This window comes from Crinia signifera, chromosome 4, assembly GCF_055691185.1.
Source record: "Crinia signifera chromosome 4, ASM5569118v1, whole genome shotgun sequence".
In the NCBI taxonomy this organism is placed as follows: Eukaryota; Metazoa; Chordata; class Amphibia; order Anura; family Myobatrachidae; genus Crinia; species Crinia signifera.
The window spans coordinates 48,905,933-48,930,008 of record NC_139220.1 but is presented as its reverse complement, the minus strand read 5'-3'; the positions used below and the strand labels follow the sequence as shown (position 1 = coordinate 48,930,008).

General features: G+C 45.4%; 1 protein-coding gene and 1 pseudogene across 6 annotated transcripts in view; both read left to right on the top strand.

Annotated features, from left to right (window-relative positions):
* GRIA1 (glutamate ionotropic receptor AMPA type subunit 1) overlaps window positions 1-24,076 on the top strand; it is a 278,435-nt gene that overhangs the window by 187,973 nt on the left and 66,386 nt on the right. For 4 of the 6 annotated variants that reach the window (XR_014473354.1, XM_083181737.1, XM_083181736.1 and 1 more), the window contains exons 4-7: window positions 5,894-6,081; window positions 9,728-9,781; window positions 12,267-12,428; window positions 22,997-23,164. Coding sequence is in view for 5 of the 6 variants with exons in the window: in XM_083181737.1 (XP_083037863.1) it covers window positions 5,894-6,081; window positions 9,728-9,781; window positions 12,267-12,428; window positions 22,997-23,164 (572 nt within the window). In the remaining variant the exon portion in view is untranslated. The remainder of the gene's footprint in view (window positions 1-5,893; window positions 6,082-9,727; window positions 9,782-12,266; window positions 12,429-22,996; window positions 23,165-24,076) is intronic. The other 2 variants (XM_083181740.1, XM_083181738.1) reach the window with 1 other exon arrangement.
* On the top strand, window positions 20,078-20,215 carry LOC146076267 (U2 spliceosomal RNA; annotated as a pseudogene).

Below are 24,076 nucleotides of genomic sequence, written 5' to 3'. Positions count from 1 at the left end.
TTTGCCGCGATTCGCGGGAGGGGGGGGGTCGCGGGGTGGTGGTTATGCCGCGAATTGCGGGAGGGGTCGTGGGGGGGTTCTTTTTGCAGCGAATCGCGGGAGGGGGGGTCGCGGGGGTGTTTTTGCTGCGAATCGCGGTAGGGGGGGTCGCGGGGGAGCGGGTGTTTTTGACGCGAATCGCGGGAGGGGGGGGCGCCCGGGGGGGGGGGGGGTTTGCCGCAAATCGCGGGAGGGGGGCGCTCACCTGGTGGCTGTGGAGTAGCAGTGCTGGGCAACATGGGAAGGCAGTGGGTGTCTGGCACTGTCTGTGGGCTCACTGGGCTGGTTCTCTGTCACATACCTCCCAACATGACCCTCTCCAGGAGGGACACAATGCTCTGTTTCTAGACTTCCCCTTAATGAATGATTGCCATCACCTGTTTTAAACAGGTTAATTTCTCAGAAAGGTGTTCAGCACAGATGAAGGCAATCACACATTAAGAGGAAAGTCCAGGAACAGAGCGTTATAGACACAGACACCCACTTTGAGTGACAGATGTAGCCAAATATATAGGAGATATATATATACACAGACAAAAGGTGCGGCACTCGGGTACATACGACAATGGAGACGTGGGTCGTCAGGCAACGTTTCAGTTTATAACTGTTTTCAAGCATGCTGCTTGAAAACAGTTATAAACTGAAACATTGCCTGACGACCCACGTCTCCAGTGTCGTATGTACCCAAGTGCCGCACCTTTTGTCTGTGTATGCTATTTCTTGTGAAAGCACCGGGCCAAGTATCTTCTGTCATGTGTAGTGCCAGACCCAAGGTTATTGTGTGTGTGTGTGTGTGTGTATATATATATATATATATATATATATATATATATATATATATATATATGCAAAAAAATGGAGAAAAGCGCACTCGTGAGTATATATAAAGGTATAAATTTACTAATGCACATATGCTCACATACATCAAGGTTAGGGATAATCAGCTTGCCAGCATAATAGGGTACATCAACCGGTACGATGGAACAGGCAGGGAGACGTCAGATGTTATTCGGAAGGACCTCCAAGGCAAACCGCTCTCACCGCCGCACTTGCAGGCCTGTATCCAGGGACGTAACTCCACCGCACTCCGGGACCTCTCTCAAATCAGCTGGAAGCAGACAGCCAGAAACGCAAGATCACGTCAGGAGTCTAAGCCACGCCCAACGCGTTTCGTCACCGTTGGACTTCGTCAGGGGGTGACGAAACGCGTTGGGCGTGGCTTAGACTCCTGACGTGATCTTGCGTTTCTGGCTGTCTGCTTCCAGCTGATTTGAGAGAGGTCCCGGAGTGCGGTGGAGTTACGTCCCTGGATACAGGCCTGCAAGTGCGGCGGTGAGAGCGGTTTGCCTTGGAGGTCCTTCCGAATAACATCTGACGTCTCCCTGCCTGTTCCATCGTACCGGTTGATGTACCCTATTATGCTGGCAAGCTGATTATCCCTAACCTTGATGTATGTGAGCATATGTGCATTAGTAAATTTATACCTTTATATATACTCACGAGTGCGCTTTTCTCCATTTTTTTGCAAGTACTTTATTGGATCCCTGTGGTGAGGGTCTTTCAAAGAGCAGCACACATCAAGATACTACTTATTTCCCAATCATCAGAGGACTTTGTGGTTTGCGCTGGTATTTTCTCTGTATATATATATATATATATATATATATATAAAATTATGCTTACCTGTCACCATTAAGTTCAGCTCTGTGGTTGTGGTGGACAGAGTTATGATTCCCATTGTCCACATATTTTAAGATTGGCAGCCACTAGCACTGGTTTGGCCTACCACTTTGACCACAAATTATTTGTTTTGGTCCTGGACCACAAGCCCAAGGCAAACCTGCAAGTGTATCGTGTGATACTGATCCAGTGCACATAAAGGATACTTTGTATCCAGGGGCAGTGCAAGGGACCACATACAATACATCATATGCAAAATGACCCCTTGGCTGGGAGTTGCTGAAGTATCGCTGGAAAGGCTGCATGCGACACCTCGGCCTAATGCTAACATCTGAGATTTCAGCCTCACAGCGCAGGGGGAGCAGGTGATGGCACAAGATAGAAATGTAATTCCTTTGCAATATTTTCTCTCTAATTTACAATTTATCATGCTGGAATAGTGACAGAATTGCTTGGAACTACACCCCAGCTGTGAACTTGCAGCTTTATGTAACATTGAGCTTGTCACTGTCACTGCAGCCTGCTGACACAAACAATCTAGTTTCCATGATGTTTTGGGGTTATTTCTAGTAAAAAAAAAAATAATTACGCAATTCTTCAGAAAAACATGATGTACATTTTTATTTCTGAACATTCCGGTTGGGAGACGATATGCCAAATATTTTGCTTTTCTAAAGCAGACATTTTGAATGATGCACCGGTCAGAGATGAGTGCATTTATTCATGGAGAGCTATGCAAATATTATTTTTATCAATGTAATATCTCTGTAAGGACACATTTAAAATGAACCTCCAGGGTCATATTGCTAAAGGGAAGCAAGGTACATACAGTTCAGTACCATACAAACAAGCCTTGGTTCACTAAAATCTCCATCTTTACATGCTTGCTGAACATTGTTTTCATCTCAGGCTTTTGTACTTAGTGGCTATTCTTCAATAAATAATATCAGATACTGAGGGGAGATGAATCAACCGCACGCCACTGGCTTGTAGAGAGGAATAAAGTGGAGAGAGATAAAGGGGGAGATGTATTATTTATTATTTGCAATTTCTGGCTGGTTAACCTACTTCACCTCAGTATCGAGAGTGTTAAATCACCTGTACAGTTATCTCATACTTACCTACCCTCCCAGATTGGCCGGGAGGGTCCTGAAAATTGTATCCCCCTCCTGGGCCCCCCAGAAGGGTGGGCAAGACTCCCGAATTTAGTGGGCCCCCCGCATCCCCTTCCTCTGACAGTCAAATTCCTGCATTTGAAGCTCTTTCTAGAGGAGGTGGGACTAAAATGACGCTAATCGCGTAATTTAGTACTAGCCCCTCCCCAAAGAGCCATGAAACACGGCATTTACAGGAATGGGGTGGATCTTAATGGAGGCAAGCCCCACCCCCCGGAAACGCTGTAGAGAGTCTCCTCTCAGGTCTGGGTCATTGGGTCGACCAAGTTATGGTTGACATGCATTGGATCGACAGACAGTCTACAGGGCTTAAGTCGACACATGTAAAAGGTTGACATGGCTAAGGACGACACATACATTAGTTCGACAATGGGAAGGTCTACAATCAAAATGTCGACATGCGTTTTTCATCCCGAATATCGACATGGTCGGCATGGACACCGTATCAAGCACTGCATCCCCTCGCCATGCTCGGCACACTATTCTATTCTCTATCACGAAATACCGCATGTCGGCAAGTCAGCTCGAAAAAAGAGAAAAACCTCATGTCGACCTTTTGACCGTTGACCCTCCCATTGTAGACCTAATGCTTGTGTCGAGCTTTTGACCCTGTCGACCTTAGCCATGTCAACCTTCAGTGTCGACCTTGGAGCGGACGCTGCCTCCTAAACAGGACTCGGGTCGCTCAACCTTGGTTACCGGTTTACACTGCCCAGTAACCCTTCTTTTAACCCGGGTCAGAATGCCAGGTTGTTGGACCCAGGTTTTTCCAAATGGCGCTTTCACACCCCATAGAGACCAAGGTCGACCCGGCAACAACAGGGGTCGGACCTGGGTTATTTGTGCGGTGTGAAAGGGTTATTAAGAGTCTATTTGTTGGTACCTTATCTCTCTCCACATTATCTCTCTCTACGGTTTGACTAAATTTATAATGGACAGTTAAGCTGGGTACACACAGTGATACATAGGCTGTTCGTTCAAACTTCTGATACAGTATATGGTGAGCAGGTCAGCAGGTGGGTACAAATGACATGAATGGAGTAGACATATCTCCTTAGCTTTGCCACAGTCGATGGGCAGAATAGTTGCAGATCTATTGGCGCATCTGACTGGGTACAGGTTGTCGGTACTCTTTACCTAGAACGGCGCCCACGATGTTCATCGCGGTTGTCGGCCCGAAAATCGCGGTCATCGCGGTGATTAAGGAATCGCGGGTGTTATTTGCGGTACAAGATGACCGCGATGCCCGCGATTCCTCAACTTTTTCATCGGCACCATGAGTACCAGGTTGTCTACCCACCACCTGTACACTTGATGCAGGGATGCCAACAGGACAATATTATAGAGTGAATGAAGATACTGTACTTACCTGAAACATACGCTCTATCGGCGCAACCTAGGGTCCGCCATCATGTAAACATAGCTTGTACCCAGCTTTAGCCGTTTTGAAAGACAGGGACATTCGAAGGACAAACTTTTTCAGGGACAAACCCCTACACCTTACCAAATAAGGAAATATGGTCACTATCGCGGCAGCCATTTTGTAGACAGAACCAGTTTTCCTGAGAATGGAGCCAATCAGTTCATACAATTGGTACAACCTATAAAGTGGTGCAATTGCTTTATATAACTTAAGCTATGACACTGCTGACTTGATATAAAATTTTAAAAGCAATCCCCTTTACTGAGTAAAAGCTGAATTTTCCAAATTATAATGAAGCATTTGCTCCATTATGCCATACCAATTCTCTCCACTGGGGGCATAGGCAAATGCAGGGGGGGGGGGGGGGGTTCTGGTTACCCGGAAACCCCCCTCCACTTGGCAAGTGTCTTAATTTTTTACAACAATAGCACTGGTATATAGTATGATCAATAGCTGCCACCACATAATGCAGTGTAAGGGACAGAGCAGAGCTGCAGCACATGCCTAGTCTACCAGCTTTTTCTACCACATTTACTGTATGTGGGGATCTGAGCCCTCAAACATCACAATGGACCAGAGAGTAGCTGCCAGGAGGAAGAGACTGGAGCCTTACCATGAAATAGGAGATTGTTAGCTTAGAAAGTGCAGTACTAGTTATTTTATGTTTCTGTATTTATTTATTATGTTTAACCTTTTCCTGACCAATTATCTTATTTAAATGTTTGAAAGAGCCTATACTATAGACCGTGATAGCCAACCCCAGTCCTCGAGAGTTCACATGTTCCAGACAACCTAGCTGCTGTACAGGTGCACTCATTACAGTTCACATATTACTCACTAACACATTTTAAAAGATCCACAGGTGGAGCTAATTACTTCACTTGTGATTCTGTGAGGAGATCTGGAAAACATTAACTGTTGGTAGCTCTTCTAGGACTGGAGTTGGCTACCCCAGATATAGACCATATGTACTGTTCAATATTAATACGGTATTCCATACAGTATCCAGTGTATAAAGAGACCAGTTTTCAGCGCTGTTACTGCTCCCCCAGACACCCATATTTAATCCAATGTGCTGAAAAGTGGGAGTTTTTGGATTACATTTGGAAACCCCCTCTATAAATCCTGCGTTTGCCACGGGGGGGGGGGGGGGGGCATAGTGTGCTAAAGACACAAAAGGAAGATGTCTGCTAAGACTTCTGCATACCTCCCAACTTCTTGACTGCTTGAAGCAGGACCCCCTGCACGACATAGCCTTGTTGTGGTGAAAAGGGGGCATGGCCTATGCAAATGAGGGTGTGGCCTATGCAAATTATGCAGTTGACGGGCCATGCCCCCTTCCCCCCCCCCCCCCTCTGCGTTGCTGAATAGACACTATGTGCATGCGCACAGTGTCTATTCCTTCATGCTGGGGGGGGGACTCCCAACTGCCCCCGCCATGGGACACTGCCGACCCCCCGCGGGACCATCCCAAAAAACCAGGACAGTCCCGCAAAAAAGTTGGAAGGTATGCTTCTGTGATGATGGTACTAATTGTACAGATGAATACATCTCATGACTTCCTCTCTGTTATCAGGTTTGTCTGTCCTCCAGAAAGTTCTAGACACAGCAGCAGAAAAGAACTGGCAAGTGACAGCCGTAAACATCTTGACCACCACAGAGGAGGGCTACCGTCTTCTCTTTCAAGATCTAGACAAGAGCAAAGATCGGCAGGTTGTGATAGACTGTGAGTCGGAAAGACTGAATGCCATCCTCACCCAGGTAGTGTTAACATTATCCACAACTGCGTCTTTATACCACTTACCTGCAGATAAAATATGTACCCATATATAGACTGCTTGCCAGGTCCAAGTTCAGGCCTACACAATGGACGTGCTTTATTTTTGGCTGTAGTCACTGCATTCTGTGGTGCCATGTACAGTAAGTAGAATTCTATTTATTTAAAAAGCTACAGGTATATGGGTGGTATAACAGGTAAGTAAAAAGCAGTTTAGATAAATATCAAGGAATATTTAGAGAGCGCATGTGTGACACTAATACCTTTTGTTCGGCAATTTGTTGAGCTAAGTACACCTTTCAATAAGCGCACATGTGAAGCATTTAATTGGTAAAAACCAATAATGATTTATTTATAAATTCTCATAAAAATTATATATATAATAACACAGTAAAATAATTAATAATAATAATATCTAAAAGACATTAAGGTGGTGGGGAGGGGTGGCCACCCTTCAATTTATAATTCAGCTGATTAGGAAAAACTTCCTCTGTACAGAACTCCGTTAAATTGAAGGGTGGCCACCCCTCCCCACCACCTTAATGTCTTTTAGATATTATTATTATTATTAATTATTTTACTGTGTTATTATATATATAATTTTTATGAGAATTTATAAATAAATCATTATTGGTTTTTACCAATTAAATGCTTCACATGTGCGCTTATTGAAAGGTGTACTTAGCTCAACAAATTGCCGAACAAAAGGTATTAGTGTCACACATGCGCTCTCTAAATATTCCTTGATATTTATCTAAATTCTTTTCACTTTGTTGGGGGGATTGCAGAAAACTCCCCATTTGAGAGCAGCAGGTGTCACATTTGTTTCAAATCTTTATATTTTAATCTTCAAATATATAAAACAAATATTGTGGTATATTCTGTGCGCCCGATTCTGGTTCCCCAGGACTTACTCATTGGGTGTGATAAGTGGACGTGTGTGTAAATTATCACAGGTTACCACTTTGAAACTTCAGTGAGTGAACTAGGAGATCCAGTTTTTGTATATACATCTTTTTCCCTAAGTAAAAAGCAGGCTTACATTCTTTGTCCTATAAATGTTCCACTCTCACCCCCTCTATTTTATTTTGTTGGCTTTATGGGCAGTATTCAATGAGAAAAGTTCTCCGTGTTTTGTGGAGAATTTGTGCTTCTTTCGCCATGGAGAGAGGTTTTTTTTCTCCAAAGGCGAGCCACCCTATTCAATGTGAAATATTCTCCGTCTTTCTAAGTGATTCTCGCCGTCTCTCTCCGTGAAGAAATTCTCCATCTTTTGATGGAGAGCAGGAATGTGAACTTTTAAACTAAAAGGGTGTTTTTTTTTATTTTGGTGTAAAAAAATCAGGTTTTTTTTTCTGTGAAGGGCCATGTTATTTTTATTCATGTGCCTATAGCACATGAATATATATTTAATTTTTTAAAAAAATATTTTTTTACATTTTTTTTTTTTTTTTTTTTACACAGTGCAGCCAGCAGGGGGCCGGAGCGCTCGAGCCGCTCATTAGATATTCATATATTCACTGCACCCGAAGCACGTTCGGGTACAGTGAATACTGGGTCCCCCGCTGGCTATAGGGGGGGCAGCCTGTGCTGCCTGGGTCCAGGGGAGCCCTGCTCCCCACCCCATATCCCCTGCAGCAGCCAAGAGAGACTTTAATCTCTCTTGGCTGCTACGTCCCCCGGCTCCCTGACAGCTCCCTGCCGCGGACGCTCGTCCGCTGCAGGGGTTAAGACTCGCCGCGAGTGGCGGCGAGTCTTAAAAACGTTGAATAGGGGGAGCAGGAGTGGCAGCGAGCCCTCCGGAACACGGAGAGTGCACGGCGAGCAAAAAAAAATGCTCGCCGTGCACGGAGAATATTTGCATTGAATACTGCCCTATGAGTGGTCTTGGTGGTAAAGAATGAACGGTCCAGTTGCTGTCTTCCTGCATGATGTTGTTGATGTGAATTCCCACTGGTTTTACCCTACTGGTGAGCGGCACCACCCTGCCAGGTGGTCTATGCATGTGTTTTTGGAACGAGAGTTGGAGAGCTTTCGTTCACATTATGTCAGATGTTAACTATGGTTATTATAATTAGTTTAGCATTGAGTTGGTCAGACACCCTGATGGACCCAAATCTAGAACGTTTTTATTCAGATGTTGTTATTCTCTAGTTTACATACAGATAGTGGTAGATGCTCAATTAGTTCAGTAACATTACCCAGGTGCACAAGGGAGGGGTTAAATACTGGGTAAGTAAAACACTATTCTATAGTTTACCCTGTAAACCTTGCCTTGTTTAACGGGGCAACAATTTCATCAATGCCTCAACATTTGCACACTTTGTATAATGCAAATCATTTATATATGACATGTCCTCATATACTAGTATTCCCTCCAAATGGCCCTTCTCGGAGCACCAGTTGATATATTTAATATATGCCAGTATACGTCAGAATCTCTATACCAAATGCTATGATGCAGTGGCTGCTGTTCAGGCTGTCCCTATGTCCTGTGACATTCTGTGTGACTTATGTTCCCCCAAATCTTACCGGAGGAGTTGGCATTTTGGTGTCACCCAGTAGCGGCCAGTGCCCCTAGTGATGCAACTGGGGCTGCTATACTGTTGTTTTCTACCTTTATCCATAGTTAAATATATTTCCTGTTCTGTCAAAGTTACAACCCCTGTCTCTGGTACAGGTTGCGTGGTGTTTTGCTGTTTCTTCCCTAGGAATAAATTCCAAATTTAAAGAAAAAGTCACTCAACCGGTAAAATCAGGGCTTAAAGTGGTCCTGGAGAGGTGGTGGAACTAATTTCTCCACCGACCTTATGCCTCCCATTATGCAAAACCCGGGCCAGTGCCAGGGTTTTCATCACTCCCCTTCAAACTACAAAATTTGTGCCCTACCTCCCGAGCTTTATAAAGGGACATTAGTCTTACAAGGGAGTGGTGCGGTCACACCATAATACCCTAAATTATAATTTTGCCACACAGTAGCACAATCCTCTTTACATTACACCACATATAGTAACCATGATTCATATTACACCAAACAGTAGTACCCCTTATTCAAGTTATGCTACACAGTAGAACCCCTTATACATGTATGCCACATAGTAGTGTCGCTTACACATAAAGCCCTCAGTAATATTGCTTATACACATAATGCCCACAACAGTAGTACCCTTACACAAAATGTCCACAGTAAGTGTCCTTTGTACAGATATCTGATTCTGTCCCTCCAGCAGCTTCCTCTCCTCATCTTCACTTAAGCGGCAGTGATGGCAGGACATCACATATGCCTTGCCAGAAAACAAAGCTGATGGATTAGGCTTTTCTGTTGGAATTGATGCATCGGTCTGTGGTGGAGGTGGAACTGAGTTCCCACTATCAATACAAGTAATGGAACTCAGTTCCACCCTGTTCCCCCACACTTTAACCCCTGTGTAAGATGTTTTATGTGCAATGCGTAGGAAAGATGTGGGGCCAAAGCGATGCCCATTACTGTTTGAGTGTGCTATTTTCTTATCTAACCTTTCCTTGACCATGGTTTGAGTTACTGTAGGTAATGATCTAGAACGCCTACAGGATTTTAAAGAGTGTGTTCAGTAGAGCTTTGAAAGCAATTAACCAGATTTCTGTTTCTTGCAGATCATCAAACTAGAAAAAAACATTGTCGGATATCACTATATACTTGCAAACCTGGTAAGTAAAGCATAGGATTTTAGATGAATTTGCAGGGGCGGGATACACTGTTGGAGCCTGTTCTGTACTGGGCTATTGTGCACATGGAACCATTGTTGGTTGGCATGTGGAGAGTGCATTACCTATTGTGCGTTGCCAGAGGAACTGGGGAACAATGCTATGCTGCAGAGTTCTACGTATGTTAACAGCTGCTAAATAATTGCAGCCTTTGTTAAAGAAGACAAAATAACAAATATTTTCAATTTGTGCAGAATTTATGGTTTACAATAGGAGTTTGAAATGTGTGCACTTGTTTGGGAATATTGTAACGGAATAAATTAGAAGATTATATTCAGTATTGTTATTTTTTTAAATAAAAATAAGATATGCTTAAAGCTATAAAACATGCAAAATGCATGGCAGCTACTTATGCCGGAGGATAAAGAATGTATTCAACTAATAATATGTATCCTTTCATACCATATAAAATAATATTGTTTTTAAATTTGACAGTATTCCATTTGAATTTTGCTTTATTTTTCTTCATTGAAATCGTCTACATGTTGTATAAATTAGAACTCCAGTAGTGCTGCCCTGTGCAGCCATATATAAGTCCAGTAGTGTTGCCCCTTGCTCTGGTATATTAGTCCAGTAGTGTTGCCCTGTGCAGCCATATATAAGTCCAGTAGTGTTGCCCCTTGCTCTGGTATATTAGTCCAGTAGTGTTGCCCTGTGCAGCCATAAATAAATCCAGTAGTGTTGCCCCGTGCTCCTGTATATTAGTCCAATAGTGCTGCCCTGTGCAGCCATATATAAGTCCAGTAGTGTTGCCCTGTGCTCCTGTATATAAGTCCAATAGTGCTGCATTGTGCAGCCATATATACAGTAAGCCCAGTAGTGCTGCTCTGTGCTGCTGTATATTAGTCCAGTAGTGCTGCCCTGTGCAGCAATATATAAATCCAGTAGTGCCCTGTGCTGCTGTATATTAGTCCAGGAGTGCTGCTCCATGCAGCCATATATAAGTCCAGTAGTGCTGCCTTGTGCTGCTTTATATTAGTCCAGTAGTCCTGACCGGTGCAGCCATATATAAGTCCAGTAGTGCTGCCATGTACTGCTGTATATAAGTCCATTAGCGCAGCCCCGTGCGACCATATATACAGTAAGTCCAGTAGTGCTGAAGTTGACAATGAGGCTGCTGAGGGTGATGTACTGTAGTTTGTTTGAATCAGTCACTGGTGGAGATAGTTGTTGGCCATGGGAAGAAAAAGCCCATTGTCATGCCTTGGCAAAAGACCCAAAAATCCACCTCTACGGTTTGGAATTATTTCTATCCTCATCCGGACAACAACTGCTCAACACATGGAAAAGCATAATTAGTAGGCATGAGGATGCTAACCACTTAGGGATGTACTAAGATGTAAAATTTTCAAATGTACTAATCCCCGGCTGCTGCGTCATCGTACCTTTGGATGGCGATACCCTATAGAAGCCTATGGGCTTCTATCGCCACCCGCCGACGTCTCCTACCCCCCTCCCCATCCTCCATGCTGCTCCTCCTCCCCCCAGTAGCAAGTCACAGCTGGGAATGTCCTTCTGGCTGCAGGGGGGAGGAGGAGATGTCGGGGACCACCGCAGTGCCCAGGAGGTGACAGAGACCTCACAGGTATCGCGGGGGGCCCCGCCACAACACCGCGATGCTAGCTGCATATGTTAGTACATATGCGCTAGCATTGCGGAGGGGGCGTGGTGAGGGGCGGTGATGTATGTTAATACATCCCACCCCTAGGAACATCCTCCCTTATACTGTACATCGCCTGCAGCTCATTCATCATACAGAAGGAGCCAATCTCATCAGAGAGGATCCTGGCGCGCCGATCGCCACCTGCCAGCCCTCGCCATCCACTGAATGGCCGCATTCATGTTCACCCACGTTCTCCATCTGTAATTGTGTAAGTGATTATGGGGCTACAATTATAAATAATAGGGACAAAAGGCTGAGGGGCCCATTCAGACAAATTCGCAATGGGCCGAATTCGTCCCCGTCCCCGATGGTCGGGGTTTGCGCATGAGCAAACCCCCGGGAGCGAGCAGCTTCAGCGAGTTTCATACGCACGGGGCAATTCGCTCCATAGTGGGAGGTATGGAGGTGGGCAGGAGTCTAGAGCAGGGGCGTGCCCATAAAAACATTGGGCGTTCCCCAACACACGCAGGCTCGTCCATGCCCACCCTGAATTCGATCATCTCCCGCCAAGATAAAAGGCAGTTTAGACTGCGGGGGTGGGTGGTTATTACCTGTTCGCTAGGTTGTTAACATGTGCAGCCTAGTAAACAAGCCTCAGTCAGGTCCTGAGTGTTATACAGTATACAGTGTTATGTACAGGGCTGTGTCCTCCTAGAAAGCAGATTAATAATATCACCCTCCTGTTACCCACATCTGGGATGTTTGGAGGTTGGACTCTTACGTTCTATGTAACATGGCTCATACATTCCACTGGTTCACTTGCAGGGTTTTATGGACATTGAATTGCAGAAGTTTAAAGAAGCAGGAGCAAATGTGACTGGATTTCAGCTGGTCAACTACACAGACACCCGGGTGTCTCAGATACTGCAGCAATGGAAAACCTATGACGGCCGGGAACAACCTCGTGTAGACTGGAAGAAACCAAAGGCAAGACATTCCTACTAGTATCAGACTTTAATTTATTGACTCTTCCACATTTAATGTATTCTCCTTCCCTAAATATGGTGGAGGTAGATATCTTAAAAGCATAGTAAAAAAAAATGTTTAGTTCGCAGTCTGTTCACCACTAGTTTACATGGGTTTCCTGCAGATGCTCTTTTTACCACCTACCAAGGTCCTTATTCTGGTTGATTCGCAAGGCTGAGAACGTCACAGCCTTACGAGTCTCCCAAACACCGGCCTCCACCCGTACAGCCGCCCGCCCCCCGAACCCCTGCAGGCTTGTGAGTGGATAATTTGTATAATCATTATACCATTTACATAATCATTATACCACTGACATGCCTCTCCTCACACATTATACCACTGACATGCCTCTCCCCACACATTATACCACTAACATCACACTCCCCACACATTAAAACACTGACACCCCTCTACTCACACATTATACCACTAATGTGACATCCCTCTCCCCATACATTAGACCACAATTCATGCTTTCATAATCCCACACATTATACCACTAACATCCCATTCTCACACATTATACCACAATCCCTGCTATCACATTCCCACACACATTATACCACTGACATCCCTCTCCTCAAACATTATACCACTGACATCCCTCTCCTAGCACAGTATACCACTGACATCCCTCTCCTCCAACATTATACCAGTGACATCCCCCTTCTCATACATTATACCACTGACATCCCTCTCCTTGCACATTATACCACTGACATCCCTCTCCTCAAACATTATACCAGTGACATCCCTCTCTTCACACATTATACCACTGACACCCCTCCTCATACATTATACCACTGACATCCCTCTCCTCGCACAGTATACCACTGACATCCCTCTCCTCCAACATTATACCAGTGACATCCCCCTTCTCATACATTATACCACTGACATCCCTCTCCTTGCACATTATACCACTGACATCCCTCTCCTCGCACAGTCTACCACTGACATCCCCCTCCTCACACATTATACCACTTACACCCCCCTCCTCATACATTAAACCACTGACATCTATTTCCTTGCACATTATACCACTGACATCCCTCTACCCACACATTATACCACTGACCTCCCCCTCCTCACACATTATACCACTGACATCCCTCTCCTCACACATTATACCACTGACATCCCCCTCCTCACACATTATACCACTGACATCCCCCTCCTCACACATTATACCACTGACATCCCTCTCCTCACACATTATACCACTGACATCCCCCTCCTCAAACATTATACCACTGACATCCCTCTCCTCACACATTATACCACTGACATCCCTCTGCTCACACAGCATACCACTGTCATTCCTCACCTTTAAACATTATACCATTGACATCCCTCTAATCACACATTATACCACTGACATCCCTCTCCTCGCACATTATACCACTGATATCCCTCTCCGCGCACAGTATACCACCGACATCCCTCTCCTCATACATTATACCACTGACATCCCTCTCCTCACACAGTGTACCATTGACACCCCCTCCTCGCACATTATACCACTGACATCCCTCTCCTCACACATTATACCACTGACATCCCTCTCCTTGCACATTATACCACTGACATCCCTCTCCTCACACATTATACCACTGACATCCCTCTCCTCACACATTATACCACTGACATCCCTCTCCTTACACATTATACCACTGACACCCCCTCCTCGCACATTATACCACTGACATCCCTCTCCTCACACATTATACCACTGACATCCCTCTCCTCACACATTATACCACTGACATCCCCCTCCTCACACATTATACCACTGGCATCCCTTTTCTAACACATTATACCACTGACATCCCTCTACTCACACATTATACCACTGGCATCCCTCTTCTAACACATTATACCACTGACATCCCTCTACTCACACATTATACCACTGACATCCCCCTCCTCATACATTATACCTCTGACATCCATTTCCTCGCACATTATACCACTGGCATCCCTTTTCTAACACATTATACCACTGACATCCCTCTCCTCACACATTATACCACTGGCATCCCTCTTCTAACACATTATACCACTGACATCCCTCTACTCACACATTATACCACTGACATCCCCCTCCTCATACATTATACCTCTGACATCCATTTCCTCGCACATTATACCACTGACATCCCCCTCTTCATACAGTATACCACTGTCATCCCTCTGCTCACAAAGTATACCAATGGCATCCCTCAGCTCACACAGTATTCCACTGTCATCCCTCTGCTCACACAGCATACCACTGTCATCCATCTCTTTAAACATTATACCATTGACATCCCTCTCCTCACACATTAAACCAATGACATCCCTGTCCTCGCACATTATACCACTGACATCCCTCTCCTCGTACAGTATACCATTGACAACCCTCTCCTCGCACATTATACCACTGACAACCCTCTCCTCGCACATTATACCACTGATATACCACTGACAATCTCTTTACACATTATACCACTGGAATCCCTCTCCTCACTCATTACACCACTGACATCCTACTCCTCACACATTATACCACTGACATCCCTCTCCTCACACATTATACCACTGACATCCCCCTCCTCAAACATTATACCACTGACATCCCTCTCCTCACACATTATACCACTGACATCCCTCTGCTCACACAGCATACCACTGTCATTCCTCACCTTTAAACATTATACCATTGACATCCCTCTCCTCACACATTATACCACTGACATCCCTCTCCTCGCACATTATACCACTGACATCCCTCTTCGCGCACAGTATACCACCGACATCCCTCTCCTCATACATTATACCACTGACATTCCTCTCCTCACACAGTGTACCATTGACAGCCCCCTCCTCGCACATTATACCACTGACATCCCTCTCCTTGCACATTATACCACTGACATCCCTCTCCTCGCACATTATACCACTGACATCCCTCTCCTCACACATTATACCACTGACATCCCTCTCCTTGCACATTATACCACTGACATCCCTCTCCTCGCACAGTATACCATTGACACCCCCTCCTCGCACATTATACCACTGATATCCCACTCCTCACACATTATACCACTGACATCCCTCTCCTCACACATTATACCACTGACATCCCCCTCCTCACACATTATACCAATGGCATCCCTCTTCTAACACATTATACCACTGACATCCCTCTACTCACACATTATACCACTGACATCCCTCTCCTCACACATTATACCACTGGCATCCCTCTTCTAACACATTATACCACTGACATCCCTCTACTCACACATTATACCACTGACATCCCCCTCCTCATACATTATACCTCTGACATCCATTTCCTCACACATTATACCACTGACATCCCCCTCTTCATACAGTATACCACTGTCATCCCTCTGCTCACAAAGTATACCAATGGCATCCCTCAGCTCACACAGTATTCCACTGTCATCCCTCTGCTCACACAGCATACCACTGTCATCCATCTCTTTAAACATTGTACCATTGACATCCCCCTCCTCACACATTAAACCAATGACATCCCTGTCCTCGCACATTATACCACTGACATCCCTCTCCTTGCACAGTATACCATTGACACCCCCCTCCTCACACATTATACCATTGACATCCCTCTCCTCACACATTATACCACTGACAACCCTCTCCTCGCACATTATACCACTGACATCCCTCTCCTCACACATTATACCACTGACATCCCTGTCCTCGCACATTATACCACTGACATCCCTCTCCTCGCACAGTATACCATTGACACCCCCCTCCTCACACATTATACCATTGACATCCCTCTCCTCATACATTATACCACTGACATCCCTCTCCTCACTCATTATACCACTGACAACCCTCTCCTCGCACATTATACCACTGACAACCCTCTCCTCGCACATTATACCACTGATATACCACTGACAATCTCTTTACACATTATACCACTGGAATCCCTCTCCTCACACATTACACCACTGACATCCTACTCCTCACACATTTTACCACTGACATCCCCCTCCTCATACATTATACCACTGGAATCCCTCTCCTCACACATTACACCACTGTCATCCCTCTGCTCACACAGCATACCACTGTCATTCCTCACCTTTAAACATTATACCATTGACATCCCCCTCCTCACACATTATACCACTGACATCCCTCTCCTCGCACATTATACCACTGACATCCCTCTCCGCGCACAGTATACCACCGACATCCCTCTCCTCATACATTATACCACTGACATCCCTCTCCTCGCACAGTATACCATTGACACCCCCCTCCTCGCACATTATACCACTGACATCCCTCTCCTTGCACATTATACCACTGACATCCCTCTCCTCGCACATTATACCACTGACATCCCTCTCCTCACACATTATACCACTGACATCCCTCTCCTTGCACATTATACCACTGACATCCCTATCCTCGCACAGTATACCATTGACACCCCCTCCTCGCACATTATACCACTGACATCCCTCTCCTCACACATTATACCACTGACATCCCTCTCCTCACACGTTATACCACTAACATCCCCCTCCTCACACATTATACCACTGGCATCCCTCTTCTAACACATTATACCAAAGACATCCCTCTACTCACACATTATACCACTGACATCCCCCTCCTCATACATTATACCACTGACATCCATTTCCTCGCACATTATACCACTGACTTCCCCTCCCTCATACAGTATACCACTGACATCCCTCTGCTCACACAGTATACCAATGGCTTCCCTCAGCTCACACAGTATTCCACTGTCATCCCTCTGCTCACACAGCATACCACTGTCATCCCTCTCTTTAAACATTATACCATTGACATCCCCCTCCTCACACATTATACCACTGACATCCCTCTCCTCGCACATTATACCACTGACATCCCTCTCCTCGCACAGTATACCATTGACACCCCCCTCGTCACACATTATACCATTGACATCCCTCTCCTCACACATTATACCACTGACAACCCTCTCCTCGCACATTATACCACTGACAACCCTCTCCTCGCACATTATACCACTGATATACCACTGACAATCTCTTTACACATTATACCACTGGAATCCCTCTCCTCACACATTACACCACTGACATCCTACTCCTCACACATTTTACCACTGACATCCCCCTCCTCATACATTATACCACTGGAATCCCTCTCCTCACACATTACACCACTGGCATCCTCCTCCTCACACATTATACCACTGACATCCCTCTCCTCACACATTATACCATTGACAACCCTCTGCTCGCACATTATACCATTGACATCACCCTCCTCGCACATTATACCACTGACATCCCTCTCTTTACACATTATACCACTGGAATCCCTCTCCTCACACATTATACCACTGGCATCCTCCTCCTCACACATTTTACCACTGACATCCCCCTCCTCATACATTTTACCACTGGAATCCCTCTCCTCACACATTACACCACTGGCATCCTCCTCCTCACACATTATACCACTGACATCCCTCTCCTCACACATTATACCACTGACATCCCTCTCTTCACACATTATACCACTGACATCCCTCTCCTCACACATTATACCACTGACATCCCTCTACCCACACATTATACTACTGACATCCCTCTCCTCACACATTATACCACTGACATCCCCCTCCTCACACATTATACCACTAACATCCCTCTCCTCACACGTTATACCACTGACATCCCTCTACCCACACATTATACCACTGACTTCCCTCTCCTCACACATTATACCACTGACATCCCTCTCCTTACACATTATACCACTGACATCCCTCTACCCACACATTATATCACTGACATCCCTCTCCTCACACATTATACCACTGACATCCCCCTCCTCATACATTATACCACTGACATCCCTCTCCTCACACATTATACCACTGACATCCCTCTACCCACACATTATACCACTGACATCCCTCTCCTCACACATTATACCACTGACATCCCCCTCCTCACACATTATACCACATTATACCACTGACCTCCCTCTCCTCACACATTATACCACTGACATCCCTCTACCCACACATTATACCGCTGGCATTTCTCTCCTCACACATTATACCACTGACATCCCTCTCCTCATATATTATACCACTGGCATCCCTCTCCTCACACATTAAACCACTGGCATCCCTCTCCAGGAGGGTAGCATATTCTCTCAGGAGAACTCCCCAAACTTGAGTGCTTTAAGGATATTCCAAGAGACACCACAAATTTGGGAAGGTCTCCTGTTAGTACAACACATCTTCTTGGATCTCTCAAGGTAGGGGCAATGGCACCTCACCAGACTGATGGGTGAAGCCACAAGTCAACACATTGTGCCATGGGTGAGCATGTCATGACCATGGTGATGATGCAAGCCGCATTGCCACCCCTCTGCATTGCCTTTTGTATCTATCGGAGAGGAGTTTATATAAGAAGGAAAGTATGGGATATGTAGTGCAGGATATTTTCATACTGTTTCTGCTGATTGTATGATACACTAAAGTAATAGGCTGTTCAGTAAAAACATATGTACAGTATAATATGTATAAACAACCCCCACAATTTCAAAGCAGTGAAGTGTTCTACTATTAGGGCATCATTGAGAGACAGGGATATTAAAGATTCTCTCATGTATCACATGCAAGGCATGGTCTGCCCTCTATTTGGGTTGTCATAACAACAGACATTTGAAAGATTGTTATTATCATTGACAACATGTGGGAGAGACTTTTTAACCCCATCTCCTGTATTTAGTAACGCTACCCATTTTAATTTCTTCCGCCCCCATGCAAGGACTGATGACTCACTGGATATACCTGTCATAATAGTTACCACTTATCTAAGCAGAACTCATTCCAAAACAAGCCATTTCACTGCCGTTTAATTACCACTGTGCAACATGTTCTCATCTGTTCCCTGGAAAATCCCCAAATCAAGATAAGGGAATATAAATTTACTCTTTGAGTGCCAGGTGAATTTGTCAAAGTAGGTGCAAAAGTTGGCAAGCAAACATTTTTATTCATCGTAATGACCTGTAATGTTAACCTTATATTGGAATTATAATCTTATTTGACACAATTTTTATTTGAATTTATTCAACAAACGTGAGCGACGGTGGCTTTTTTAGCTGATATTTTGAACATCTCTCACAGAGATGCTGGCACTCAAATAGTAAAATTCTATACATTATGGGCGGGATGCATCAAGCATCGCAATTTGCATATGATGCATCCGGCCACTCACTGCATGCCATACTTGCCTACTTTTGAAAACTAGGGTGAGATTTAATAGGATGAGAGTTTCAGAAAGTGAGAGATTTGGTGAGAAATCTCCAGTTTTTTTAAGGCGGCAATCATTTACACTGCAAAATCAAACTGGAGATTTCTTACCAAATCTCTCACTTTCTGAATCTCTCATCCTATTAAATCTCACCCCTAGTTTCAGGGAGATCATAATTGGTAATCGAATTTTGCACAGCAACCCATTTAGGGGGCATATCATGCTCCACCCAAAGGGCGTGTCTAGTTCCATATATGGGGAGATATCGCTTCTCGGCCTTTTGGCTAAGATCAAGTGTAGTATCTGTTCTTATCAGTTGGGTATGGACTGGCCTCCTGGCAGAGAATAGAGAAAGGCTGGTCTGAGTAGCTGCTCTGATGGGCGGAGGGTGTGGGACCCCTCTGTTTTTTCCCGGGAGCAGTGAAAGGGCTAGCTGAGTACCTTCACCTCTGCCAGTGGTAGGAGGTGTTGTTTCCGTAAACCCACTGGTAAGAGGGGGGGAGAAACACTGGGCCTAGTAGTTTGACTCTCTTGACGGGGTTCGTAGCCCCCGAAGGATGAGTCAGCGAAAGGCTCAGTCTAGTATCCATTCCCAGGGAGCGGAGAAAAGCTGAGACCGAGTAGATTGGTCCAGGTTGGCTAAGCCACCAGCCTGGGCACAGCGAAAAGCTCAGCCTAGTATCTTAACCCTGGGAGCGGAGAAACACTGGGACTGAGTAGATTGCTCTTCCGAGGGGGGTGCAGCCCCTAAGGGAGTCTTTCGAAAAGCCCAGTGGAGTACCCATTCCCATGCCAGGGGCTGGAAAGTACCTGCTGGGGAGACGGAGAAACACTTGGTCGGACGCTGACTGGTCGGCTGCATTGAGCCCGAGGCTGCACTGTGCCCCCGGGGTAACTCGGGGGTGCCTGATTTGCACTGGTGATGTCCAGCACCATGCACTGAATGGCACTTGCACCGCGCACTTCCCTCTAGGTTAGGCTACACGTCCTTACCTCGTCCTTTTGGATGGGGTAGGACAATTTTTTACACCCCCACCCTGGCCTTCTGGCTAGGGCTTCTTTTTATTTCTTTCTTTGATTTGCACTTTTGAGCACTTCACGTTTTTCGTTAGTTTGTCACGTTTTTTTGATTTGGGTAGTGCGGCTGTCCCTAACGGGCCTTCCGTTCCCCAAATGTGACTGGGACTCTTCACCTTTTGGGGAGAGTCCTGGTCCCCTCGAGGGCAACCCCAAGCCACAAGGCGGAGGGAAGCCTAAGCGGGTCTTTCCAAACCTTCGGATGCGGAGGACCCACCGTCCAAAACCCTTCCGGGGGTGGAGGAAACGCGGGTCTCTCTGAGCTTCGGCGAAGAGGACCCACCGATCCCTTTTTTCCCTTCCTCGGCCTTATGGTTGAGGGGGGTTAGGGGAACCATGGGGCCTTTCTCCTTTGGGAGAGGGTCCACACGTTCGTACGGCTGCCCCCTTTGCATGTGTTTAGGCACAGCACTGGTGGTGGTGGGAGCATACATAGGGCTCCCTGAGTTTCTTCAAACTCCATATATGGGGAGATTGTGAAAAGAGATTGTGAATGTGGCGCCTAGAAGTGTGGGTGTGTACTGCTACATCTGAGAGGAATCTTTTATAATGACATATATCCAAATGTAGATGAGCCCCAAAGCAGTTAGTAAGAGATACAATACTTGGTAAAGTGCTGGGAAATGGTTCTGATGATTCAAAGTAAATGTATCTGTCTCTCATTGCTTTTTCCCCCAAAAATGTAACAATGCAATGTGGGCTAGGTGAAATGAGGGAGATTGCTAGACTAATGAGGGAGAGAGGGAGATTGCTGCTATTTCAGCGAGTCTCCTGCAGAATGCAGGAGGGTAGGCCACTCTGCTGCATGCAAATATGCAGTTTTATGCATGGCAATTTTAGCAAAGGACAGATCTCGCAGTAATGGGACCAGCATTTGTAGCAATATACAGGCAGTGATCTCACTAGTGTGTCTCCATCGCCTGGCGATCAATATCACCGGAGAACACTGGCGCTAACAGATCGCTCAGCTCACAGCGCTGACACATCCTGTGTGCTGATTGATCATACTGAATCGTTATGAGCGATCAACATTTCTCAGAAGGTAAACACTTCAACATCGCTATGTGTGTCGGCCTTTTATGATCTGTCCTTTGCAACGGCAATCCTTCAATCATCAAATGCCTTCCGGGGCATGGTACAGGGTACATTATAATATTACTTTTATATAGAAGACATTGTGCACAATATATAAAGCTACTCTTTGTCAGGTGCATTATGGACCTGTTACAAGATGGAGGAGCTGTTTCTGCTGCTTACGCGGAAACTGTGTCACATCTCTAATATGTTAATGCTGCGGGTATGGGTCATAAGGTTGACGATGATACAGTTGACAGTCAATTCGACCACTATTGGCCGACACATGAAAAAGGTCGACATGCCTTAGTTCGACATGGTCAAAAGGTTGACATAATCAATAGGTCGATGTGGAAAAGGTTGACATGAAAAAGGCCGACATGGGCTTTTCATATTTGTTTGGCGTCTATGTGTACATAGGTCGACATGGGCACCATATAAGTACGCAGGTTAGGAAATGTACTATATTTACAGTAAAAATACATTTGTGAGGAATGTATGAGGTATTTTGGGGTAAAAGGCTTTGATATTTGGAAACAACTTGCTCTTGTGACATTCTTACATAGGAACTGATATAATAATTAACCTGACCTTCAGGGCCTGATTCAGTCCTTATCGCTGCTGTGAGATTTCGCATGGAGACCGATTATGAATAGACATGCGAGCGGCTCATAGTACCACATGCTCAAGGCCACCATGCGAGGAAAACCTGTGACTTTTTTCATTGCAGGCCGTTCGCACGTTAATTGACAGGAAGTCCCAGTTTCTGGGCGGCAACCTGCGGTTCTCTGAGAATGGCTGATGTGTCCAAGTGGTTTAGGGGAGGGTCTGTGACATCAGCTCCAGCCTCAATCAGGCTGATTACATCGCAGCTGCCGAGTCTGTCCAGATGTAGACATCATCAAGTACCCCTTCCCCCGGACATACCTGCAAATCTCTGTGGATCGATGATGTTTGAACTCATATATATTGCATTCACAGGGTTTATTGTGTGGTAAATGGTATTTAATGCTCTCTATTTCCTTTATGTAGTACACCTCTGCGCTAACTTACGATGGTGTCCGCGTAATGTATGAAGCCTTCCAGAACCTGAGGAAACAAAGGATAGACATCTCCCGTCGTGGTAATGCTGGAGAATGCTTGGCCAACCCTGCGGTTCCATGGGGGCAAGGAATAGATATACAGAGAGCACTACAGCAAGTATGTAAGGGGAAACCTGCATAAAACCAGTCTGTGCTAATAGTAGATAAGTATAAAATATAAGGAAAAGCTAAAGAAAAGTCTAACAAAGAAGGTTTGTTTTATTTATTATTGGGCAAACTAGTTCAATAGACAACAGTCCCCATTATTCTTAGCCCCCTTCACAGCATGAATACATGAATGCACAGCTCGAAGGCCACAGAAGAACGCTGCAAACAACTCCTACACTGCAGCGATAAGAAAAGGGTGAAGGAGCCGTCAGACAATCATTTAGGGGGAAATTTAATAGGATGAGGGAATCAGAAAGTGAGAGATTTGGTTAGAAATCTCCAGTTTTTTTAAAGCGGCAATCATTTACACGGCAAACTCAAACTGTTGTTGCCGTGTGGATGATTGCTGCTTTAAAAAAACTGGAGATTTCTTACCAAATCTCTCATCCTATAAAACTCCTCCTAAGTGTTTGCAGGGACAGCTTTGTGTCGGACCCACGGTCATTCAGACATCTGTTATATGTGTATACCTCCCAACAGTCCCGTTTTTCGCTGGACCTCCCTGTTTTTTGGGGGGACAGTCTCGCCCCCCGCCCGTGGCCGCAGTGACCCGGGGGGGGGGGGGGGGGCAGATGGGAGTGCGCCTGAAGTAATAGACGCTGTGCACATACCGTCTATTCAGCGGCGCAGAGGGTGAAAAGGAGGCGTGGACTGACTATAGCATCATTTACATATGGCACACCCCTCATTTGCATAGCTCACTCCCCCTTTTGCGGGTCCTACTTCATATGTACAAGAAGTTGGGAGGTATGTATATGCACAGTTACAAAAATAGAACGAAACCTAACTTTTGCATTCTTGAGCTGATAAAGAAATAGCATTGGTCATACTGTAACCACTACTCCAAAAGTGTTTAAATATA